At 55.2% G+C, this 23,572-nt stretch overlaps 2 protein-coding genes across 6 annotated transcripts in view; one reads left to right on the forward strand and one right to left on the reverse strand.

Annotated features, from left to right (window-relative positions):
• LOC100474049 (cholesterol side-chain cleavage enzyme, mitochondrial) overlaps nucleotides 1-13,606 on the forward strand; it is a 39,326-nt gene extending 25,720 nt beyond the window's left edge. Inside the window, exons 1-9 of one of the 5 annotated variants that reach the window (XM_002922981.4) lie at nucleotides 1,815-2,174; nucleotides 5,028-5,183; nucleotides 6,785-6,984; nucleotides 7,865-8,068; nucleotides 8,725-8,882; nucleotides 11,541-11,707; nucleotides 11,951-12,029; nucleotides 12,550-12,747; nucleotides 13,216-13,606. In XM_002922981.4, coding sequence (XP_002923027.2) covers nucleotides 1,906-2,174; nucleotides 5,028-5,183; nucleotides 6,785-6,984; nucleotides 7,865-8,068; nucleotides 8,725-8,882; nucleotides 11,541-11,707; nucleotides 11,951-12,029; nucleotides 12,550-12,747; nucleotides 13,216-13,347 — 1,563 coding nt within the window. In that variant the 5' untranslated portion in view covers nucleotides 1,815-1,905 and the 3' untranslated portion in view covers nucleotides 13,348-13,606. The other 4 variants (XM_034668062.1, XM_034668061.1, XM_034668060.1 and 1 more) reach the window with 4 other exon arrangements.
• A 1,666-nt stretch (nucleotides 13,607-15,272) lies between these two features.
• The window catches only part of CCDC33 (coiled-coil domain containing 33), a 90,948-nt gene continuing 82,648 nt past the window's right edge, over nucleotides 15,273-23,572 (reverse strand). The window contains exons 12-19 of the mRNA XM_019803518.2: nucleotides 19,761-19,932; nucleotides 19,426-19,514; nucleotides 19,091-19,222; nucleotides 18,905-18,995; nucleotides 17,798-17,964; nucleotides 16,686-16,772; nucleotides 16,249-16,362; nucleotides 15,273-15,380 (exon numbers count right to left, since the gene is read on the reverse strand). Coding sequence (XP_019659077.2) covers nucleotides 15,273-15,380; nucleotides 16,249-16,362; nucleotides 16,686-16,772; nucleotides 17,798-17,964; nucleotides 18,905-18,995; nucleotides 19,091-19,222; nucleotides 19,426-19,514; nucleotides 19,761-19,932 — 960 coding nt within the window. The remainder of the gene's footprint in view (nucleotides 15,381-16,248; nucleotides 16,363-16,685; nucleotides 16,773-17,797; nucleotides 17,965-18,904; nucleotides 18,996-19,090; nucleotides 19,223-19,425; nucleotides 19,515-19,760; nucleotides 19,933-23,572) is intronic.

Below are 23,572 nucleotides of genomic sequence, written 5' to 3' on the forward strand. Positions count from 1 at the left end.
GCAGCCGAAAGGCAGGGCAGGTCCTAAGAGGAACTAGAGAGGGGAAGGAAGGACAAATGCAAGGATGGATTCAGGAATCAGAAAGGCTTTGGATTTCTCAACAGAAGTTCCACAAAGGGGAAGACCATGGAGCTATGCTTTCAAACATTCTTTTTTTTTTTTTTTTAGATCAAAAATTACCCCAACTTAGGGGCGCCTGGGTAGCTCAGTCGATTGAGCACCTGATTCTTGGTTTTGGCTCAGGTTATGATCTCAGGGTTGTGAGATTGAGGCCCGAGTCAGGCTCTGCACTCAGCGGGGAGTCTGCTTGAGATTCTCTCCCTCTGCCCCTCCCCCACTCTCTCTCTCTCTCTCTCAAATAAATAAATAAATAAATCTTTTTAAAAATTATTATTTTTTTCCGAGCAGAAAAAGTAGAACCTTAAAAATTGGGGAAATGGGGCACCTGGGTGGCACAGCGGTTAAGCGTCTGCCTTCGGCTCAGGGCGTGATCCCGGCGTTATGGGATCGAGCCCCGCATCAGGCTCCTCTGCTATGAGCCTGCTTCTTCCTCTCCCACTCCCCCTGCTTGTGTTCCCTCTCTCGCTGGCTGTCTCTAACTCTGTCGAATAAATAAATAAAATCTTAAAAAAAAAATTGGGGAAATGACCCTATGGCCCAGCAACTGCACTGCTGGGTATTTACCCCAAAGATACAAATATAGTGATCCGAAGGGGCACCTGCACCCCAATGTTGATAGCAGCAACATCATATATGTCCACAATAGCCAAGCTGTGGAAAGAGCCCAGATGTCCATCGACAGATGAATGGATAAAGAAGACGTGGTTCATATATACGATGGAATATTACTCAGCCATCAAAAAACTGAAATCTTACATTTGCAATGATGTGGATGGATCTAGTGGGTATTATGCTAAGTGAAATAAGTCAATCAGAGAAAGACAATTATCATACGATCTCATATGTGGAATCTAAGAAACAAAACAGAGGAGCGTAGGGGAAGAGAGGAAAAAATAAAAAAAGACGAAATCAGAGAGGGAGACCAACCATAAGAGACTCTTAATCATAGGAAACAAACTGAGGGTTGCTGGAGGAGAGGAGGGTGGGGGGATGAGGTAACCAGTTGATAGACATTAAGGAGGGCATGGGATGTAATGAGCACTGGGTATTATATAAGACTGATGAATCACTGACTACCTCTGAAACCCATAATGCATTATATGTTAATTAATTGAATTTAAATTTTAAAAAATCGGGGAACTGTACTAAAACATTTATAATCATCTCTATCTCTATATCTATGTGTCTCTCTGTGTATCTATATGTCTATGTATCTAATTATGTATCTATCTATATATCTATGTATCTATGTACTTAACTATATATTGTATGTATGTATGTATGTATGTATCTATCTATCTATCTATCATCTATCTATCTATCTAACATAAATAAGGGGTGACTGAGAGCTGCAGGGTGGCTCTCACCTCCTCCTGGGCCCCTCAAAAGCACCTCTAACCCCAGTTGTCCACATGTCCTGGGAGATGTCTGCAAGTGGCTGAGTCCCAATGCAGGGGGCAGCAGGAGGCCCCAGCAGAAGAAAGGCACAAACCTGGCCATTTCAGGGGCCTGCTGAGGCTGTTAGGACAGAAACAGGAAGGTCTCCTTGTGCCTTGGGAAGCCTCTCTGGCTGCAGAAATCCCAGACTGAGCCTTGGCACCCCAAATCTGGGAGGGGCTGTGTGTGGGCTGGAGCCAATAGGAGATGGAGGGAGGCTGACCGCTTTGTCAGCTCGCTTAGCCTTGAGCTGGTGCTTTTAAGCTGGACCACAGGGGCCCAGGGCCGGAGTCACCCTGGCAGGCCCGCTGCAGTGCGAGCAGGGACTGTAGCCGCTGTGGGGACAGCATGCTGGCCAAGGGGCTTCCTCTTCGCTCAGTCCTGGTCAAAGGCAGCCAGACCTTCCTGAGCACCATGTGGGAGGGTCCGGGTCATCCCAGGGCGCCCACTGGGGAGGGGGCCAGTATCTCCACTCAGATTCCACGCCCCTTCAGTGAGATCCCCACCCCTGGAAACAATGGCTGGCTAAATCTATACAATTTCTGGAGGGAGATGGGCTCACAGAAAATCCACTACCACCAGGTCCAGAACTTCCAGAAGTATGGCCCCATTTATAGGTAAGCCTGGCAGTGTGGGGCTGGTGGGATAGGGAGGTAGAGGGGCCTGGGAAGCCTTGCTGGACTCCCCTTCCCCAGAAGTTCTGTCTGCCACTCCAGACTCTTGTCTACTTTTCTTTTTTTAGGGGGATAGGGGCAGAGGGAGAGGGAGAATCTTAAGCAGGCTCCACGCATCCAGCTCCGTGCCTGAGGCAGGGCTCGATCTCACAACCCTGAGATCATGACCTGAACCGAAATCAAGAGCCGGGTGCTTAACTGACTGCGCCACCCAGGCGCCCCTGCTCTTACCTACTTCTGACTTCATTTCTTCCATGCCTGAGGACGGTGGCAGAAGGGAGATGGCTTCCCAGACAGTGGGTTCTGTTCCCAGCCCTGAGGCTTCGATGATGCCCAGGTCCTACGCTCTTCGAAACTTCCCTGGGGGGAAGTGGTAAGAGGACAAGCTCTGGTAACCGCCTCCCTACAGCCAGTTCCTCAGAGCTATCATCCGCATTGTCGGAGGCGACGGAAGCTCAGAGGGGTGAGCCTTCTTGCCCAGCTAGATCCCTGTCCTGCTGGGATGCTGGCCTCACCCCTCAGCCCTGTGCAGATCGGGAGCGGCTGATTCTGTCTCCTCCACTTGGCCTGGCTAGAGCTCCTGGTCTCCAAGCATCTGCCTTGGTTTCTGCCAGGAGGAAGGGTCTTTGGGCTTTTAGCCTCTGAACGGGGTGGGGTCTGAGAACACTTGGTGTTCTGGTTTGACAGTTTCTGAGGTGCATAGCCTTCAAGCCACACCTGGGTTCTGCTCTGAGCAGATACTTAAGGGGGATAGGGGGCAGTGGAGGTGCCAGTTGGGAGCAGGGAGGGGACACCGGGAGGGAAAGTGCATTTTACTTTAAGTGAAAGGGTCAAGGTGGGGAAAGGGCATTAATATGATATGTTGGCCAGCTTGATGGTGGGCTTGGGGCAGGAGGGCAGGTGTCTTTGTGTAGGGGTCCCACTGCTCATTTGTCAGGTTCCTTCCTCCCCCTCCCACAAGCCCTTTTGAAGTCCAAAGTGCCTTTCCTACAGCTCGTTGGAAGCAGGGAGCCCCCGGGCTGCATGCCAGGTTTGGGAAATGTTGCTCCTCCTTCCAGGGAGATGGCTCCTTCCCTCCTCCTCTTGCCCTGCTTCCTCTCCCTCTGGGAGGAACGCCCTCTTTTACCAAGGCCCTTTCTGTTTCCTGAGTCACTATCATCGGCCTCTCCACACGTCCTTGAATCTGATGTTACTACTCAGGTTTTACAGAGAGAAACTGAGGTCAGGAAGGAGAAGGGTCTTGTCAAGGTCACACAGCTTATCAGGGCAAAGCCAGGGCCACCTTTGGAACCCCAATTGTCTGACTCCTAGGTTGGTGTTAGCGTTCTGTTCTAACTTAAGGCCCAGAAATGAGTACATGTGATTAAACAATTCAGAAAATATAGGCAGGCACAAATGGAAATTGCAATCAGATACAATCTCAGTGTGGATTATATTTATGTAGCATTAAGAATGTGAATATATTATGTATGCTATTTGGTGGGGGTCCCACAACAACATCTGGAGGACTTCTTTCCTCTTTTCCCTCTTTAATATGATTTGAAAAGGCAGCATGGTGGTCCGTAGTGTGGATAAGCCATTTGATTGAAGCCAGTTCTGTAAAGTGGACATCAAGCCCTCTCTGGGATATTTTGCTATTAGACGCGATGCTTATCCATCTGGCATCATTGTCACGCATCAGATCACTGCCTTGGGCTAGATTCCCAGAGTTGGAATTGGTAATAATAATAGCAGTTCAAGGATTTTATTGAGCTGGGTTGGGGGGATGGAGATAGTGGTGTGAGGACGCTTGGAAAAACACTGAGGGGATTTTCTGGGAGGCCATGGACAAAGCTCAAGGAGACTTGGGAAGGTAGGATGGGGCTTAACGGGTCAGTGGTTAAAGAGCCCTCTCCCTCTCCCCTCCTCCCTCCCCTCCTCTCCCCTCTCCTCTCCTCCCCCCCTCCCCTACCCTCTTCCCTCCTCCCTCCCTCCCTCCCTCCCTCCCTTTGAGGAAGGAGGAGAGGCGAGAACTTGGCTTATACCTGTATATTTTTATATTTTGCCTTATACTGTATCTTGAATTTACTTTCTTATGCATGAGAGTGGACTTTTCTGCCATTTCCCCCAGAGACCGCCTACAAATGCTTTGTGACATTACCTGCGCTTGGCGCTTGAGGCCTAATGTTTTACCTGTGGTTTTGTTTGAATAGAGACAAAGTGCTCTGCTGGAATCCAAGGAGAGGCAGGGTGGCCACTCCCAGCGTTTCAATCCTAGAGCCTAGAAGCATCTGGCTGGCCAGGTGTCTGGACTGCCCACGTAGCAGGCCACACTGAGTCACTCCAGTAGTGGCATGACGTTCCTGAGCTCTGCAGTGGGTGCGATGGGGGGAGGGAGCTGAGGGTGTGGAAGAGCGTGGGAGCAAGGACTTGATGGTCCTGGGGGTGGGGGGCTGGTCCTGGGGACATGCCCGTGTATGGCAGCAGCTACTGTGACCATGAGCATAGAGCTGTCACTTACAGAATGCCTAATAGGAGTCACATGCCTAGACTTTATCATCTTGTCCTTCAGCGCCCCTGTGAGACAGGTACTGTATCCCTATTTTATAAAAAAGGAAACTGGGACTCAGAGAGGCTGAGCGCCTTGCCTCAGGTCCCACAGCGAGGACGGTGTGGAATGGGACGCATTCCCAGGACTGCTTGCTCTGTGCTCTAGGCCCTGACACAGTTATAGATGAGCTGAGAGCCGTCCTGATTGCCCAGGGCCTGCTTGGCTTTCCTGGAATCCGCCATAGCCCGTCTCCTCCGTTCCTCCAGGGAGAAGCTGGGCAGTGTGGAGTCGGTTTATATCATCGACCCCGAAGATGTGGCCCTTCTCTTTAAGTTCGAGGGTCCCACTCCAGAACGATTTTGCATCCCGCCCTGGGTGGCCTATCACCAGTATTACCAGAGACCCCTCGGCGTCCTGTTGAAGTGAGTCCTGGGCCATCTTCCCCCGGGGGGCTGGAGGGAGACGACAGAGAGCTGCGGCAGGGGCACGGCTGGGCCTTTCTGGCTGGTCCTCTAGGCAAATCCCAGGCATCTTCCTGTCCCCATAAAACAGCGGACAGGGAATTAGTCTGCCAGCCTTCAGGAAGTGCTCAGGATGAAGGTGGTAACGAGTAAATGAAGACCTAGAAAAGCTCTCCTTGGTTGGTTCACTCATTAAGTCCCATCTTATTGAGCACCTACTATGTGCCAGGCTCTGGGGTACAGTGACAAGTAGGGCAGGGCCCGCTACCACGAGTCTACAGGGAGAAACATAGACACACGACTTGTCTACAGTGAGAAACGCAGACAAGTCAGTGTATTTAAGTGTAATGGATGCCATATTCTACCAAATCGCTCATCAAAAATTTAAAATGTGTGTGTCAGGGGTTGCTGAGGGTGCAGAGACGAGAGCTCTCGTAGCTTGCTAGTGGGCGTGAACACTGGGGCCCCATTTCAGAAAATGGCTGGACATTCCCTCCTGCCATTGGATATTCACCTACGTACAAGACAGCAGTTCTGCGCTTGGGGACGGACTCCAAAGAATGGGGTCCGGAGGGGACAGGAGCTAGAGTGTTTGCAGCAGGGCTGTTCCTAACAGCCAAGCCCAGGAAACCAGCTAAGCGCCCAACGGGAGTGAGAGTGAGTGAGCGGGGGCCCACACCAGTCAAAGTGGATGGACTCAGTGACCAGCCACGATCCAGACAATACTTAGAAATATAAAACTGAGTAGAAAAAGCAAATCATGACAACCTTTTTAAGAAGTTGAAAACGAGTATACAGTTTTTAAGAGTATGTTTTGGAATAGCTATAGATCGGATAAAGCTATACACAAAAGCAAGCAAGGGGGTCGGGCTGGTGGTCCCCTTAGCCAGGGAGGCAGCAGATGGGAGGACCAGGTGAGCGCATCTAAGTTACTGTCAAGTTCTAGTTTTCATGTTGCCTGGTGAGCCTGTGGTGACATCCTTATAAACAGGCAAAGCCCTCAAACTACAAAGAGGGCTTAGCATGGACCTACTTTTGAGTTGGGCTGTAAACTGAGGTTTACCATCAACCCAGTTCAGGGCACCTGAGGTCCCCCCCCCCCCCCCCCCGCCGCGGATGTCAGTAACGGGACCCGTTGGGGGAGCGGAGGAGGAGAGATGGGTCCATTGTGTCTGTGCAGGGCCAGCAAAGGTGACATATCGAGAGGGGCGGGCACTGAATGGCAGGAGCCGAGCATCAGCCAGGAGAAAGGGGAAGGCAGCCCACAGAGAGGCAAACGGAAGAGGATTTGAAAGTTACTTAGAGGCTCTAAGAGTAGGAGTTCCTGGCCACAGCAGCGGCAGAGGGAGTGGAGGAGGGGTGGGGGTTTCGTTCTCCCTCACCCTCTTTCTTCCTATCCCCTCCACCAGGCCAGGCAGCAGCTGGGAGGTGGGAGGCCCAGGGTGTTGGGGGTGGAAGTGAGTGCAGGGCTCTGAGCTGTGGCTCAGCCGAGTCAGCCCCTTCTGTGTTTGCCAGCCGTGGGGTCTGTGACCATCAGGGCCTGAGGGCCTGTGTTTTCTCAGGAAGTCAGGAGCTTGGAAGAAAGACCGGCTGGCCCTGAACCCGGAGGTGATGGCTCCAGAGGCCATAAAGAGCTTCATCCCCCTGCTGGACCCAGTGTCTCAGGACTTTGTCAAAGTCCTGCAGAGGCGCATCAAGCAGCAGGGCTCTGGAAAGTTCTCAGGGGACATCAGTGATGACCTGTTTCGCTTCGCCTTTGAGTGTAAGGGGCTTATATCTACCTGGCAGTGGTCTTGCGGGTGGGAGAACGCAGCCTCCTACCTTAAGACCCAGCATGGACTCTGAAGGAGCATTGGGGTTGGCTTCTGGGATGAGCTGCTGGACACAGCCTCTGCCTCTCTCTCGCCTGGGATGTTGACCTCTGAGGTCTGGGAGGGGAAGGGAGGATTGGGTGGTTAATCTAAACTGGGCATTTGAGGATGCGTAGGAGTTTTACAGATAGGGTAAGGAGGTCAGGCAGTATGGGCAGAGGGAACAGTACATGTGAAGGCCTCGTGGCTTGATGGGGATCATGTGATCACCGCAGGAGCTTTGGGATGCCCAGAGTTTGGTATGCAATTAACATTCAAATTCCTGACCCAGTAGGCAGGACACACTTGGGGTGGTTGTGACTTCTTAGGTCTAGCCAGAGTGGATCATGGATGGCTAACCGGGGATTTGTGTTCCCTAGTCTTCCGTCTGACCTCTTTCAGGAAATAGCCGATTTGGTCAGTTATGGATGAGAAATGTCTCTTGCCAGGAGGAAAGCCCAGAGGCCGCTTGGGGTGCTAGTGGAAGGGTGGGGGGAGCAGTTTCAGCCCCTCCCGGGTGCTTTCCCGGCTCTGCTGGGGACTCTGCTTCCCACCATGCTTTGTAGGGTCTTCCACATGCCCCTCTGAAGGACCTGAGTCATTGCCAGAAGGCAGTTCTCCTTAGCCCTGCAATTTCAGCCTTTGGGGACTTAGGCCTCAGTTTCTTTACTGAAGGAGTCTGAGGTTGGGTGCGGGATATCCTATGTGTTGGTGGGGGTGGGGGTGGGGTCTCTGGGAGCTGAGACCCTCAGATGGCCAGGTTGGAAGGGGCTCTTCTGCCTTCCTCTGCAGCCATCACCAACGTCATGTTCGGGGAACGCCTGGGGATGCTGGAGGAGAGAGTGGACCCTGAGGCCCAGCGGTTCATTGACGCGGTCTACCAGATGTTCCACACCAGTGTCCCCATGCTCAACTTCCCTCCAGACCTGTTCCGTCTATTCAAGACCAAGACCTGGAAAGACCATGTGGCTGCATGGGATGTGATTTTCAATAAAGGTGAAGGCTGCATCCTGGGTAGCCAAGTCTAGGGGCCAGGAGAACCCTGTCTGCCTCAGAGGGTGGGAAACCCAGGCCTGGGACTGGGGAGAGAGAGAGAAGAAAGAAGCCTCTGCCCTCTGGCAGGCAGGGAGGGGAGGTAGGGAGGCTTCAAAACCCCTGGCCATGGTGGGCTAAAGGCTGGCTGTTGGAGATAGATTTTTCTGGAGAAAGAGGATCAGAGACATTCCTCATATTCTTCAGAGGAACCCAGGATCCCCAGGGGGTTCAGGACCAGTGCTTCAGACACCGCTGTGCTTGGTGACAGATTAGGACTTTGGTGGGAGAGATCGGTAAGGCAGGGTGCAGAATGCTGACGGGTGTGCCGCTGACGCCAGACCTGGAGTCAAATCCACTTTGCCCCTGACATCCCAATGACCTTGGGCAAGTCACTACCCTCTAGGACTTCTGTTTCCTTATCTGTAAAATGGGGAAGACATCACTTACCCCCTGGAGCTGTGGTCAGGAATTAGATGGCCGCGAAGGGCCTAGCAGAGAGTGTGTGCTCAGGAAAGGGGCCGCTAGAACGCTGGGCTCCTGAATCCCCAGTCCTCCGTCCTGCCTCTCACCTTCCCTCCCACCTGCAGAGAGCTCACTTCTTTTCCCCTCCTGCACAGCTGAGATCTACACCCAGAACTTCTACTGGGACCTGAGGCACAAGAGAGACGTCAACAATTACCCAGGCATCCTCCACCGCCTCCTAAAAAATAACAAGCTGCTCTTTGAGGATGTCAAGGCCAATATCACGGAGATGTTGGCCGGGGGTGTGGACACGGTGAGGCGGTCCCCCGGCACGTCCGGGCCCTTCCTGGGCCCTGGGCCCCTTCCCTGCCAGTCCACCTCGTCCCCTGGAACCCTACCCACGTGGGGTGGGTCTCCCTTTCCTGGTTGCATTTCTTAAATCCTCATCTCCTGGAAGGGTGAGGTCACATCCGGCACCCACGGAGCATGCCTGGAGGCCGAGCCGCCATTTTCTCTTTGCTTGTGAGAAGGGAGAGAGTTGGTGTAGGTGGTGGGGTTGTGCGTGGGGTCTGTAAGGGAGAAGCCCTCTCCTCGCAGGTGGAGGACACAGCACACACTCAGTTCAGGAGGCAGGCAGGCCCTCAGAAGAGCTGGGAGCCAGTGGAATTTGCCCCGGGGTCTCCTTGCTGTCTCCCATCCCCCCCTTCCAGACCTCAGTCCCCCACGCCAGCCTCAGTGCCTGAAGGCCTGCTCTGTCGTGCCTCCCTCCACAGGCAGGACAGTACCCCAGAAACTTCTGGAATGTCAAAACGTCTCTGGCCTGCGTACCTCCCTTTTTCCAGTATCAGGCTGCTGTGAGAGTGAGGGTTAATGGTGTAGTGTTTATTGGCTGGGATTCAGGCACTGAGACTACAAAGATGAATGTAAGAGACCTCAAATGTCCCAAACAGCTCAGAGAGGAAGGGCATATTAGCGTGCTGGGGCTGTCAGAGCAAGGTCCCACACACCAGGTGGCTTAACAAACAGAAACTTGTTTTCTCGCTGGGTAGGTTTCTTCTGAGGCCTCTCATGGCTTGTGGATAGCTGTCTTCTCCCTCTGTCTTCACGCGGTCTGTGGGCATGCCTGTGTCCTAATCTTGTCTTCTTATAAACATTCCAGTCCTATGAGTTAGGGCCCACCCATAGGACCTCCCTCATTTTACCTTAGTTTGCTCCGTAAAGGGCCTTATCTTCCGATACAGTCCATTGTGAGGTACTGGGGGGTTAGGACTCCAACATGTGAGCTTGGTGGGCCACGACTCCTCCCGTGACAAGGAGGCAGCGTGCGCACAGATGACCACCACAGCGTGGTATAGGGCCGGACGGCCAGGCAAGTGCCCGGGACCAAGGGTGCTGAGAAGAGGGGAGAGGGAACGTGGCCTTGTAGGACAGGGAGAGGGCGCCCTACAGGAGCTGAAATTCAGCTTGTGTCTTGAAGGCTTTGGCGGGAGTAGAGAGGAGCAGGAGAGTTTCCGGACCAGGGAGAAGCCGCTGTCAAAGCCCCCGTGTTAATCTTCTTTCCTAGGTGTCATCTTTCTGTTGTGCTGACAGAGGAGTGTTGGTCTATGGGACAGGCTGCAGACGAGTCTTTGAGCATATTTTAAACATTGTCAGTTATGTAGAAGACATCTCCCAAACGGCTCACCAGCACCAAAGCTGTCATCCTTAGGCAACATTTATGAAGTCTGTCCTATATGGCAGGCAGGGGCCTAAGCTTTCACATGTACACGCATTGAGTATTCACAAACAACGCTGGGAGATACGTTACTGTTATCCCTCAGTTTTAGATGAGGAAACTGGGGCACAGAGAGGTTAAGCTACTTAGTCAAGGTCACACAGCCAGGAACTTATTTTGACTACTTTATTAAACAAATATCTCCTGAGTACCCACTCTGTGTCAGGTCTTGGAGGAAATAAGACAAATACACACGTTTGCTCCGAGCCTTAAAGAAAGAGTATGTCCTTACTTCCTGGTTTGGGGAGGGGAATTCTAGAAAGAGGGAATGGCACGAGGAAGATTTCTGGGCTTCAGTAGCTGCGTGTAGCTCGGTGCAGCTCGAACATGAGGTGCATGTTGGAGAGAGGGGAGCAGTGGGGCTGGGAGCAGTAGGCAGGTGTTGGGGGGCCCCGTGGGTCAGGCATGAGCTTCTGGGGCCAGGTAAGGGTTTTAAGCTGAGAGGTGACTACATGGCATTTTTTCCCGAGTGCTCCTGCTGGAAGAAAGAGAGTGTCTAAACTCCTGGATAAATATATGATCCTTGGTAAAATGACATGTCCTGGCTGTAGGAGGGAGGGCGGCTTCAGCCTGGGTCCCACCATTGAAGAATCTGGGGCTATGGGGCTTGGTGAGTGCTCCTTATACCTCCGGTGTAGGGCTCATGGTCACTGTCTCCGGCTAATACCGAGACAAGCTGGTTCGTCTCGGAATACGCTGCACGCTAATTTCAACACCGATGGGGAAACAGGTCTGGCCGTTCTGGTTTCAATATCTTTGGGCCTCACTTTCCTTTATGCTCCCACAGGCAAATGCTGAGGTTTGGGGAAGGTCTAGCGGGAGAGGGGTGGAATGGTAGTCATTCAGGAGTACAACCGTTACAGAAGTAGGATTTGGCTTCCAAAGCCCGCTGGGAGTCCTCTGGAAGAAGGCATTGGCTGTATGGGTGACTCTACTGGCTGAGGAAACAGGTGGGCTCTGGTGACGTCAAGGATGAGGACAGGGACAAGTGCTGCCCCAGACATTCCTGCCCAGGTGGTGAGGAAGGCTTTTTTGGACTTTGGCCTTCAGAGCTGTGTTTTGCTTTTGCGGATGGTCGGCTCTGGGTACAGGGACGAGGGTGGGCAGAGATTCTTGGAAATGAAAATTTAGCACGGGTTCAGAGGCCTCAGGAGTGACAGGTCCTCCCTGTCGTCCACACCACCCACACGCGGCCAGACGTCCGTGACTCTGCAGTGGCACCTGTACGAGATGGCACGCAGCCTGAGAGTTCAGGAGATGCTGCGGGAGGAGGTCCTGGCCGCCCGGCGCCAGGCCCAGGGAAGCATGAGCGCCATGCTGCAGCTGGTCCCGCTCCTCAAAGCTAGCATCAAGGAGACACTGAGGCAAGCCCGGCCCTCCTGTGCCTGCCCGCCTCATCCCCCAGATCCCTGGGCAGGGCACAAGGGAGGGGATTGGTAGCAGGTGGCAAGAAGTCCCGGGAGACAGCGGGGAGTGGGGAGGGAGGAAGTACGAGTACGGGTCCTGTGTCCAGAATCCCCCCCACCGCGTGTGGTAGCTGGGGCTCAGATGCCACGCGGGGTGTCTGGGCCTCAGGGCACCAGCGCCTCAATGCCTTGCTCTGGCAGACTCCACCCCATCTCCGTGACCCTGCAGAGATACCTTGAAAATGATTTGGTTCTTCGAAATTACATGATTCCTGCCAAGGTAGGTGCAGCCGAGCGGGGCGGGGGCGGGGGCGTGTATTGCTGCCAGCTCTGCCAGACAGACAGAGGAGCCTGGGGGCAGACTGCAGTCGCACACAGACAGTGGCGATGGGGCTTTCTGGTCCCTCTGTCTTCCTGGAACTGGCTGGTGCGGTCCTTGGCAGCAGCAGTCCAAAGTGTGAACGAAGGGCAGGGTCCCGGGCATAGCATAGCGGTGATGATCTCTGGAATGCTGCCTGAGCCTGGGGTAGGAGGGAGGCGCCACGGGCTGCCTGGGTCTTGGGAGCCCTCTGCAGCTGAGCAAAGGGCAGGACAATCCCTGGGGCCATCCCCGGCCTTGAGTCTTCCGTCATGGCCACTTGATGGGTGAGGCTCAGGGAGGGTTGGGGCCTTTTTCAAGGTCACAGAGCAGGCAGCGTCCTGCGCTGGGAAGTTGCGCAGCCGGGCTGGGGGTGGGAACGGGAAGCTGAGTTACGCTCCAGGCTGTGAGTAGATGAGGCCTCTGCCCACCTTGTCCCCAGACGTTGGTGCAGGTGTCCACCTATGCCATGGGCCAGAACCCCACCTTCTTCTTCAATCCGAGCAAGTTTGACCCAACCCGATGGCTGGGTAAAGACAAGGACCTCATCCACTTCCGGAACCTGGGCTTTGGCTGGGGCGTGCGCCAGTGTGTGGGCCGGCGGATCGCGGAGCTCGAGATGACCCTCTTCCTCATGCACGTGAGTCCGGCCGGGACATCGGGGCAGCCTGGGCGGGCCGTGGCCCGGATGAAGCACTGACCCTCCTACTCCCATCTCTGTCCGGAGCCCAGGGAACAGGCCTGGGGACATCTGTCTCCCATGACTTGCCTCCTCCTTCCCCACAATTTTGGGCTAATGTACTGTTGCCTCCTCTTTTGGGCTAATCTGCTTGTTACCCACTGGTGCCCCCTGGCCATCTGTTCCCTCCACGTGGTGACAGGATGGGTATGGGGGGGGCAAGGTTTTGTAGAAGCTGAGGTGACTCAAGGGGACAAAGCCCTAGGGGTGCATTTTTAGGCACTGTGCCGGGTAAATAGGAGCTGGCAGTTGACCCCTTAGATCTCCCTGAGTCTCACGCGACAGGTGACACCTATAGGTGAACAAGCCTGGCCCCGGGGGAGACAGCCCCTCCCCATCTCTCCCCTAAGCCCACCGCCTCTTTCTCAGATTCTGGAGAACTTCAGAGTTGAAATGCAACATCTCAGTGATGTGGGCACCACATTCAACCTTATCCTGATGCCCGACAAGCCCATCTTCTTCACCTTCAGACCCCTCAACCAGGACCCACCCCAGGTGTGATTAGAGAGGGTGGACACTGCCTCCGCCACCCATCAAGCCAGCAGGGGTGCTGGAGGGAGGCCCGAGGGGTGGCACCCCTGGTGCTCTCTGCTCTTCAGTCCTTGGTACCCCTCCCCCGCTCCTTTGGGACCGGCTCTGAGAAGAGAGAGTTGGTGCTCAGTGGTCAGCTGCCCAGCTCAGCCAGGGCACCCCTCTTTCCCGCCACCTCTTCCTCCTCTTCGCCTGCCCAGGGACGCAATAAATGGCTGAACTACGTGAAGTGTTTTCATTTCTATCTGACCCCCAAGGCACCCGTCACTCCTGTGGAGATGCTCCCTGGCCTGGGTCAACAGTGGGATCTGAGCATGAATGGGGGGCCCGGGAAGCTGCACTTGAAGCCCTCCCTGCTGGGACAACCCCCTGCCCCCAAATACAGCAACTCAGGAGCCTGTAGGATCGACCTCCTTGCTGCCTGGGGTAGGGGTGAGGCAGAGCAGGCGGTGGGCTTGCCCTTGTGCGGGCAGCTACTAGAGCAGTAGGCAGAAGGGAACATGGCGGCCTGAGAGGTGTGGGCCAATCCTGGCCTCCGAGCAGGGCCACCTAATGGATGTGAGGCTCTTGCTGGGCTCTGATTGGCTGAACCTTGGGTGGGAGTTCCCTGTGGGGTCTTGAGGACTTCCTGCCAAGGCCCAGCTAGAGTTTTGGGGGAGGCTAGGGCTGAAGCCTGTGAGTAAGGGTCTGGTGTGAGGGGGCTGACCTAGAGAATAAGAGGCCAGCATGCTTTCTTTACCCCACCTGACCTTTCTCTGGGCTTCCCCGGGCCTCAGCTTCCTGTTCTAGGGAGACGTGCCCACTGTCCAAGCTCTGGGCAGTAGGCAAGAACACTGTGGCTGCGTTTTTGGTGCGTTATTTGGACTGTTTGACACTGGTCCCAATTTCAGCCCTCTTAACCCCTTCTGAGTTCCGTAACTCCTGACCTGATCGGGTGCCTGATCCCTCCCGGCCCTCTGCTAGCCAGGTCTAAGTCCTGCAGGCAGACAGGGGAGCTATTCCTGCTCAGGAAAGCGGCCCTGCCATCTTGGTCTCTTCTGCCAGCATCTGCAGGCTCTGAGTCCACTCTTGGAGCCTTTCTGCTTTTCCCTGCCATACAATCCTCTTTCTTGTCTTTCTCTCTCCTTCCAGCTTCCTTTCTCTTCTCTGGGCCCGAGCTGTCTTTGACTCAGAAATGTTAGAGCTGGACAGGGCCTTACCATCAAAGAAGCCAAGCTCTGCATGGGATAGATGGGGGAAATGGAAGCCCAGAGAGGTTGCTTGAGTCATTCAAAGTCACACAGCATGCTTGTAGCTGGAATCCAGGGCTCCTGACTCTCAGTGGAGGGCTCCTTCCCTGGGCCCCGTCTGCTTTTACTGTCCCTGGCTGTATTTGGACACAACATTGGCAGCTCAGCCTAGCCCAGTTAGTGGGGTATTTCACACTATTATGTAATTGATAGCCACCGGCAGGCTTTAAGTCTTTCCCTTCCCGAGAAACAGTATCAAAATTGAAAGAAAGGATTTCAGATATGAGATGCTTGGGGACAAGTGGAAAGTCCCACACTCCCTCACATTTCCCAACAGAGCTGGTCATCTCATTTCTTCTGGAGGTCTAGAAGGGCTCCTGCTTCGGAAGACCTCTTCTCCCCCGCCCTCCTGGGTCCACTATGGCCCTTGCTCTCCCAAAATGGTAGCTTCTGGGACAGGCAGGAGGCTATAGGGCTTCAGCAGAGTGCCTGGGTTCAGAGTAGGGTCCGGCAGGAGGAAGCTGGGCCCCCTTGGCTGCCCTACTCCAGGAAAGAGGTGAACGCTCACTGACCTATGGCATTTAATACAGTCATTTGGGGGGTGGAATGAGAGTCCCCAACACACAGAGAGGGAGGCCTGCTCCAGCTACTCGGGTCAGCTAAGACTCAGGTCTTCTCGGACTTTGAGGGCTTGCTGAGTTTAGTCTCCGAGCTGGGCATCAGGGGGTCCAGCTTCGAGGGTCGCCTGTGATCCTTGGCGTGGGCCAAGGAGTTCTGTGGTATGCAAAGCAAAGTGGGGTGAGTACGCCCCTCCCCCTGGTGAGGGAACCCATCAAAGTGCATCTTGCCTGGCAAGCCAGGCCTCAGAGGATCTGAACACAGTGGGCCATACCTTCACAAAGGGTTCCAAACCTATTTAACCACAGCAGGCCTGCCCAGTTTCTCCAAGAGCCCCCAGGTCTCAGCAGGCGAGTTTGCAAAGGCAGCCCTGCGTTCCCTGTCAGCTTCCCACCCCTGCCCCATCAGGCCTTTCCCGGGGAATGGGAAGGAGCAGAACCCTGTCCGCTCGAGAGCAGGAGCCATCAGGGGTGTTGCTCTGGGAGGCTTGGGAGCCTGGGGCCAAGCTCGAGGGGCAGCTGTGAACAGGCCTATTTGTGCGGACGAAGCCAGCTGCATTTCTCTCTGGCACCATGCCCCCTTCCCTGGCAGGTGGGCAGCACTACAGGGGCCAAGAAGGTGCGCTCATGGGAGAGCCTTAGGGGCTCTGGAGTTGGGTGGGGGCCACAGCTACTCTGCCTGGGAGCAAACCCAGTGCTAACGTACAGCCAGTGCCAGAGCATTCCAGAGATGCCTGTGGGGGCAACCCTACATCCACGGCCATGTCCCCTTGATTCTCACCACCACCCGTGGGAAGGGGGTGATCTCGGGGGGCTTTCTATTCCCCTTGGGCAGGTGGGGCATGGAGACCAGGCCAGGGCTCCTGATGGTAACAGGGCAGAAACCGAGCACGGGTCTTCTGACTTCCAGCATGGGGCAGGTCCCCCTAGACAGTTCTTCTCAGCCCAGGGATTCGGGGTCGGGGGTGGTGGCTGCCAGCCCCACTTCCTGCACCCCACGGAGCTTGTCCAGAGAGGTCACTCACAGGCAGGTCAGTGATGACGGAGTTTGAGGGGTGCCCCAAGCCGTACTCTTGCTCCTGCAGCCGTGTAGCCAAGTCCTGCTTCTCTCGTCCCCAGCGTCGAGCTGAGTCCTCTAACTGCAGACAGACACGGAGAGGGACAGATGGGGACCCGCTGGGCAGTAGGGCCCATCCCTGCGAGCAGGGCAACCAGAGCCCGGGCAATGTGGGCTCACTGCCTTCTGGAGACATCAGGTGTGCCAGGGGTGGGTGGGGAGGGGCCAAATGACAGTCTGATTAAGACACAGATGGACCTTCCCTGAGTTCCAACAACATACTGAGCCCTGACCCTGAGCACACACTGAGCCATAACCCTGGTCACACTTGGAGCCTGACTTGGGTCAAGGGCTGCTGAGTGGTGGGCCTGCCCAGCCTGATGGACGCCTGCCTGGCTCACCTACCTGGCTTTCCAGGGATAGGATCCGGCTCTGAGCTCGTTCTAGCTTGGCCAGGAGGTTGAATTTGTCTGAAGTACTGGCAAGGAGATCCTGTGGGCAAAGCAGAAGCTCACACCTGGCTCCTGCTGGGGACTGCAGCCGTGCGGGCTCAGGAGGCCGTGAGCTATTGAGGCAGAAATCAGCCAGGTCTGAGCTCCCAGCTCAGCTCCCCGATACAGAACCTCGGACCCAGGGCCAAACCCTCTTTCCCGAAGTTGACATTGAAATGGCAGGTGCTTTCTTCACCACTGTTCCCCCACGGATTTTGGTTATAATGGAGTTTCTGCACGTTACTTTCTAAATGTAAAATGCACAGAAAGGAATCTTGCACGAGGAGTCTTTTCTTAGAGTGAGGGCTCCCCTGTCCCCGCACTTTACCCAGGTGTCTACCCATCAGGGGTGCTTTCAAACAGAACTCACCTCCTGTAAGTCCTGGGATGAAGAGAAAAACCCTCCTGTGTCCCCTGCCCACCCCTCTTCTGTAATTCCAAACATCTTGTCTTTGGGTTTGTGTAAAGCAGGGGCGCCTGCGGCAGCCTTGGAGATGGAGCGGGGCCTGGGCATTTCCAGGGCCAGGGGCACCCACCTGTGCCGGCAGGGCCTCTGTGCCCTTGGAGTGGCCTGGGCCATCTGTCTCTTGCAGTCTCTCTGCCAGGTCTCCTCCTGCTCCCAACTCCCTGGGGTCCACCTGGGATGGGGGAAAAGGGCTCTCCAAGGCTGTACCAATCCCAGGAAATGCTCCAGGATGGAGCTCAGAGAGGCTCGTGTGGAGTCCAAGTGCAGGCCAGCCAGTTGGCAAAAGGGGTCAGGGATCAAAGGTCAAGGGCCATTAGGGGCTTGCTTTCTCCCAGGCTGCAAGAGGAGGGCAAAGGTGTGTTCAGACCCATGTGTGTTCCCCAGGAGGAAAGAGGCAGGCCTGAGAGCTGGGGCTCCAGGGGTCTCCAGGCACACTGGAGACCCTGGGAGGCCTAGCTCCTGATTGTGGTCTTCAACTTGGATTGTGCTGTGCGTGATTGCTGAGCACCCAGCGGCCTGTTCAGGCAGCCCCAGGCCCCGCGTGCACCAGCAGCTCTTACCGGCAGCGCCTGTTGCTGCAGAATGATGGGAGCCGACTGGTGGCGGTTCTTCTCCAGCTCCGCCCGCAGCCTGGAGTTTTCCGCCAGCAGGACTGAGTACACGTCAACAGGCAGGTTCTCTCCCGTAGGCCCCGGGGGAAGGCCAGAGGCTGAGAGCACAGGGAAGGCTGCAGACGTGGCCAGAGCTGCTGGTGAGATGGGTTTCCTGCCCGTCTGCCCCCAGCCTGATCTGCCCTAGCATCTTGCTCCATTCTGCCCCTCCTCTGCTCCCAAGCGTTCAATGGCTTCCTGCTGCCAGGGGAATCAGATCCACATGCCTCAGGCCATCATTCTAGGCTCTTCAGAATCTGACCCCTGTGTTCTCCATAACCATTCCCCTGCCATGGGTCCTGGGTCAATTTTGGCTCTTCACCTTTATCTTTCCTCCCTTCTCTGCTCCTGCCCTTGTCACTCCCTGGGGCCTTTGCCCTCCCTAGGCTGCCTTCCCCTCTCTCATCCCACTCTGGGATGACCTCGGGGAAAGGCAGCCCCAGCTTGCACTGTTTTCCAAAGGCACCCCTCCCCCAACACCCCAATGCAGTGAAGGCCGTCCAGGGGCCGGGCACATGGAGGTTCCCAGCGAGCCTGCACCGAAGGCTAAGGGAAATCGTCTGTCTGGCCAGCCTGGGACGGTGGGACCTGGTTCTCCCCCGCTCATCCCCTGCCTCAGATTGGCCCTTCATGGTGGCTTTGGTTAAGGACAGTGGAGGAAACAAAACAGTGCTGTTTGTTTGGTAGAAGCAGATTCTGAAGACGTGGGGAGACGAGGAAGTCCCGAGAAGGGCTCGGGCAGCCCCTCTTCTCGGGACTGTCTGCTCCCTCCAGTCTGCGGGGCCTCTCTGTGGGTCTGAGCAGGGGCCCCTGTCTTTCTAGCCCAGCTCACACACTGTCCCCATGTGTCCTGAGGGGCTTCTTGGCAGGAGAAGGGAGCCCAGGGGACCTTTGGGAGCCCCTCACTGCCTGCCTCGATATGGGGTAGCATCCTTTGCCACAGTTCTGCTCCCGAAGCCCATGCTCCAGGAAGGCCAGGCCCACAGGGGTGGGACAAAAGCTGGGGAGTAGACTCACCCGTGGTGGGCTTTCCCTGCAGCCTGTTGAGCAGGGGCTCCTTCCTGTCCCGCAGCTTGTCCTCCAGCACCCGCTCCATCTTCTCGATCACCTGGAAGGCAGAGCGTGAAGGCTGGGCTGGCCTGGGGGGCTTCCCACCCTTCCATCCGGGGCTGGCGCCTGGCGCGTGGCCCCCAGGGCACCTGCCTTCTCCTGGTGCCTCACGGTCTCCTCCAGAGCCTTCATCTTCTGCAGCTTGTCCTGGCACCGCTGCAGCAGCGCCGCCTGCGGCTGCCGAGCCTGGTGCAGGAGGAGCAGCTCCTTCTCTCGATCATTCTTCTGTAGGTGGGGGAGGGCAGGGGGGCGGGGAAAGAAGAGGTGCCCGGGGTTACCCTTGACCCCCTCCGCTGAGCCTTCCAGGGCAGTGCCCCCTTCCCTCCATGCCTCTCTCCCTTCTGCCCCCAGACACTGCTCTGGACAGCCCCCAGCTCCCTTCCCCTCTGCTCCCCAGGCCCTCTGCCCCACCCCCAGCCCCAGCTCACTCGAATCAGCTCGTTCTGCAAATGCTGCACTTTGTCCCTCAGCTTCTTCAGGTCCAGCTCGCTCAGCAGCAGCTTCTGCTTCATGGACACTGGGGGGGTGGGGGAGCTGGCTCAGGGAGGAGGCATCGCCCAGCTCAGCACAGCTGGGGGGCAGGGGCAGGCGTCTCTCCGTCCTGGGGCTCGAGACAGGACTGGAGTCTCCGTTCCCCATCCCGGAGAGGCCCCCACCGGCGTCCAGGAGCAGGCAGAGCTGGGAAAGGCTCCCCACAACCCCGGCCCATGATCCAGAACCCGCGCTCGGGTGGGCACCCGGAGGCTCTCAGGGGCCCGTATACCCTCATCCAGCTTCTGGGCTTTGTTGGCGTCGTCCTGCTCCTCGTCGCCCTCCCCCTGGGCCAGCTGGCTCCTCAGCATGCGGTTCTCGGCCTCCAGCATGCTGGCGTGCTTCCGCAGCGACAGGATGTCCTCCGCCATCTTCTGCATGGCCCGCCGGTAGTTGTTCATCTCCTGGGGGTGCCAGAGCTCAGAACAGGGGCCCCAGCTCCACATCTGCACCCCCACTTGGAATTCAGCAGGCCAAGGAGCAGACTGAACCCCAAGCTGTGCCCTTGAGTCTTAGCAACTCCTTGAGGGGGTGGGAATGACTTGGCCTCCATGCCTCCTGGCCATGGAGAGCAGTCATGCCAAGGGTCTCTCCCAGGGGCCATGTCTCTTCCTGTGATGCCAACGGGGAGGGCCCTGGAGCTCACACCCCTGGTGAGGGAGCCCATGAGTGGTAGAGACTTGAAAGGCCCCAGGGCCAGGCTTTCAGGGCCTGGTTAACTCCAAGCCACTTCTCTGCCTTCTCCTTCTCCCCTTTTCTAATCCCCGTCCTTACTCATGTCACTAAGAACCCAGACAAGAACGCTCAGAACTCCCAGTGAATGCTACTTGGGGCTGAGCCCAGACCACAGGCCCCCCACCACCCCGGGGTGGGGGCAGGAAGAGACATCGGGTAGGCCCAGGAGCCCCAGTTAAAGACTCGAGGTCAGGGCTGGGATCCAGATGCAAGATCTAGGGTATGAGGTGGGGCCGGGCTGCTGGGCTCTGTCTCTGGTTAGGCGTGACAAGAGTCCTCATATCAGGTGCTCCCCGAGCACTGAGTGTGCCCCGGGGTAGGCCCTCCCTCACTTAGTCCCCACGTCGAGCCTCGTATCCAGCCTGTCATCACCCTCATCGCACTGACGGGGACACCAAGGCGCAGAGAGGCGTGTAACTCGCTCAGTCACAAAACTAATGAGAGGCAGAGAGAGGGTCTGAGACTCGGGCCTGCTGGCCCTTGAGTCTGTGTTCGTAAGCGCTGCGCCATCCCGCTGCCCTCATTCTGCACAGGAGATGAATGGACTACATCAGTGGCATTTGTTTTGTGGTAAAAAATTCCCTACTGTTATTTATTTAAAAAGTTTTTAAAAGAGAATTTCTTGGATATAAATATAGAAGAGGCACCCAAAGTGTGAGGCCGGGAAGGTCGGTAGAGGGGGAGGAGGTGGGAGGAGGGAAGTGAGGCGGGCAGTTTACTAAGCCCTGGTGGCCCGTGGCCCTCCTGAGGCCTGGCATGTAGGAGTGGGGGGCTCCTCGGCTGAGCCAGGCCCTCAAGTTTCCAGGAAGCAGAGCTCTGCCCCCAACTCGCACCTGGGCCCCCTGCTGACTGGGGAGGCAGCCTGGCTCCCAGCCGCTGCCTCCACCTGCTGCGTGTGGGCCACTGGCTCCTTGGGGAAGGGTTCCCAGACAGCGGGGACTCATCAGACGCCACTTGTCACCTGCCACTGTCTAGCCTTCTGGCCGGACTCCCTCTAACGGGTGCCAGCGCGGGGTCCGTCTCCCCAGCCCCTGCCCCAGCTCAGTTCCAGGCCTTGGCACCTCTCGATGGGCCCATCTGGTGTCCTTGGGCAGCATCGGCCTAGAGACCACACACACACAGGGCCTTGTGGTCAGGCCTTGGTCAGAAGCCCAGGGTGGCCACTGACTCACTGAGCCCAGACAGGCCCCTCCACCTTGCTGAGCCTCAGACCCCTCTTACAGGCTAAGCACAGGGCTGCCGTGAAGCTCAGAGTCAGCGCGTGCGGCAGCGGGCATAGGGCCCTGCCCAGGCCAGGTGTGACCTGGGTTCTCATCCCATTCTCACCCTGCCCTGTTTCTGTTCAGTGGCTGCTTTAATCAGCAGGTCAGACCCCTTCCTCCTCGTCCTTGCTGCCCTCACGCTGGGCCCCATGCCCAGCTTCTGCTGGGCCCTACGCCTTCCATTTATGGCAGCCCTGGGACGGACAAGGGTGGGGGCGGCCCAGGAGACTGTCAAGAGGAAGCACATGTTATTTTGGAAAAGGAAATTCGCCCCTCTTCTCCCTCCCCGGCCCCGTTCGGCTTTGATTATGTCGGCTCTGAATAATTACAGCAGCATTCAGATGGGTTTCTTCGCTTGCGGGACTAAATCTCCTACAGGGACACGCACGTGTGCAAGAGTGGGGTTCCAGGATGCTCAGTGAGTTCAGCCCGTAGACTTCTGCCAGGGCACATGCAGTCTCTGGCTACAGCAGTACTCACACAGAGCGACCTCGGCAGATTGTTCTGACCCAGAGAGACGTCTGCACGATATTGTTAAATATGTGGCAAATTGCTATGATCCCATCCAAAACGTGTGTGTGTGTGTGTGTGCATGTGCAAGCATGCACGGGCGTGCATGCAGGTATATAAGAACAGTGGCTGCTGCTCTGTTTGGCAAGGGAAAGGAATACTTGTTTCATTTCTAATCATATATATTTTTAATAGAATATATAAAAATATATATTTTTTAGAGAGAGAGGGAGAAAGTGCATAAATTTGGGGGGGGTGGAGGGGCAGAGGGAGAGGGAGAGAGAGAATCTTAAGCAGGCTTCCAGCCCAGCATGGAGTCCAACATGGGACTTGATCTCAAGTCCCTGAGATCATGACCTGACCCAAAACCGAGAGTTGGGCACTTAACCGAATGAGCCAGCCAGGTCCCCCTAATTTTATATTTCTAATAAGAATATATCCATATATTATTCATCTAATTTAAAATAATTTAAATCTAAACACATGGAGGGCCATACCATGCTCATGGATTGAAAGATGCAATATTTAAAGAATTAGTTCTTTCCAAAATTGATTTATAGATTTAATGCACTTCCAATCAAAATCATAACTCGTGTGTGTAGAAATAGACAAGCTAATTCTATGTGATTCTGAGAAATAAAAAGGGCAAGTATAGCTAAAATATTTTTGAATAGGAACAGTTGGGAAGAATTACTTTATCAGCTATCAAGGCTTATGATAAAGTTACAGTAATTAAGACAGGCTAATATCAGTGCCAAGATTCGAAGAAGCAGAATAGAGAGCCTTGGAACAGACCCATATGTACATGGACTCTCGATCCATGACAACGATGGCATTCAAGGGCTGCAGGGATGAGACTGTGATTGTAGTAAATGGTGCCGTGTCAGTTTGACATCTATATGGGGAAGGGGAAACTTGGCTGCCGTCACATTTCGTTAGCAACAATAAATTCCAGATAGGTGGAGATCTAAGTGTAAAAGGTAAAACAGTAAGGCTTCTAGAAGACAAAGATAAGAATATCATGAAGAACGTCGGGGAGGGAACGCTTTTGAGCAATAGGACACAAAAAAGCACAAGCCGGAATGGAAAGGATTGATAAATTTGGCCCATATAAGTTAAGAACCTCTATTCATGAAAAGACATTATTAAGGGGATGAGTGGGCAAGACCAATAGGAGATATTTGCAACATGCAGGACAGATAATAGGCTCATATTCAGATATAAAAATAATTCCTGCAAATAAGTACGAAAAAGACCACTCAAGGGAATAATGGACAAGAGATGTGAACTGGCCCTTGACAGAACAAGTCACTAAGCATGTGAATTGGTGCCCGCTCTCATTAGTCATTTAAAACCATAACGAGATATTCCTATACACCCACTAGAATGACAAGAACGGAACTAAACAATCCTGACTGTGTCAGATGTGGATGAGGGAGGGGGTGGAACAAGCCGAATGCTTCTTCACTGCTGGGGGGAGCTGAACGGTCACTATCACTTTGGAGAACCGCCTGGTCACTGGGTACTGTTCAGGTCG

Source organism: Ailuropoda melanoleuca, chromosome 9 (genome assembly GCF_002007445.2).
Source record: "Ailuropoda melanoleuca isolate Jingjing chromosome 9, ASM200744v2, whole genome shotgun sequence".
NCBI classification, from domain to species: Eukaryota; Metazoa; Chordata; class Mammalia; order Carnivora; family Ursidae; genus Ailuropoda; species Ailuropoda melanoleuca.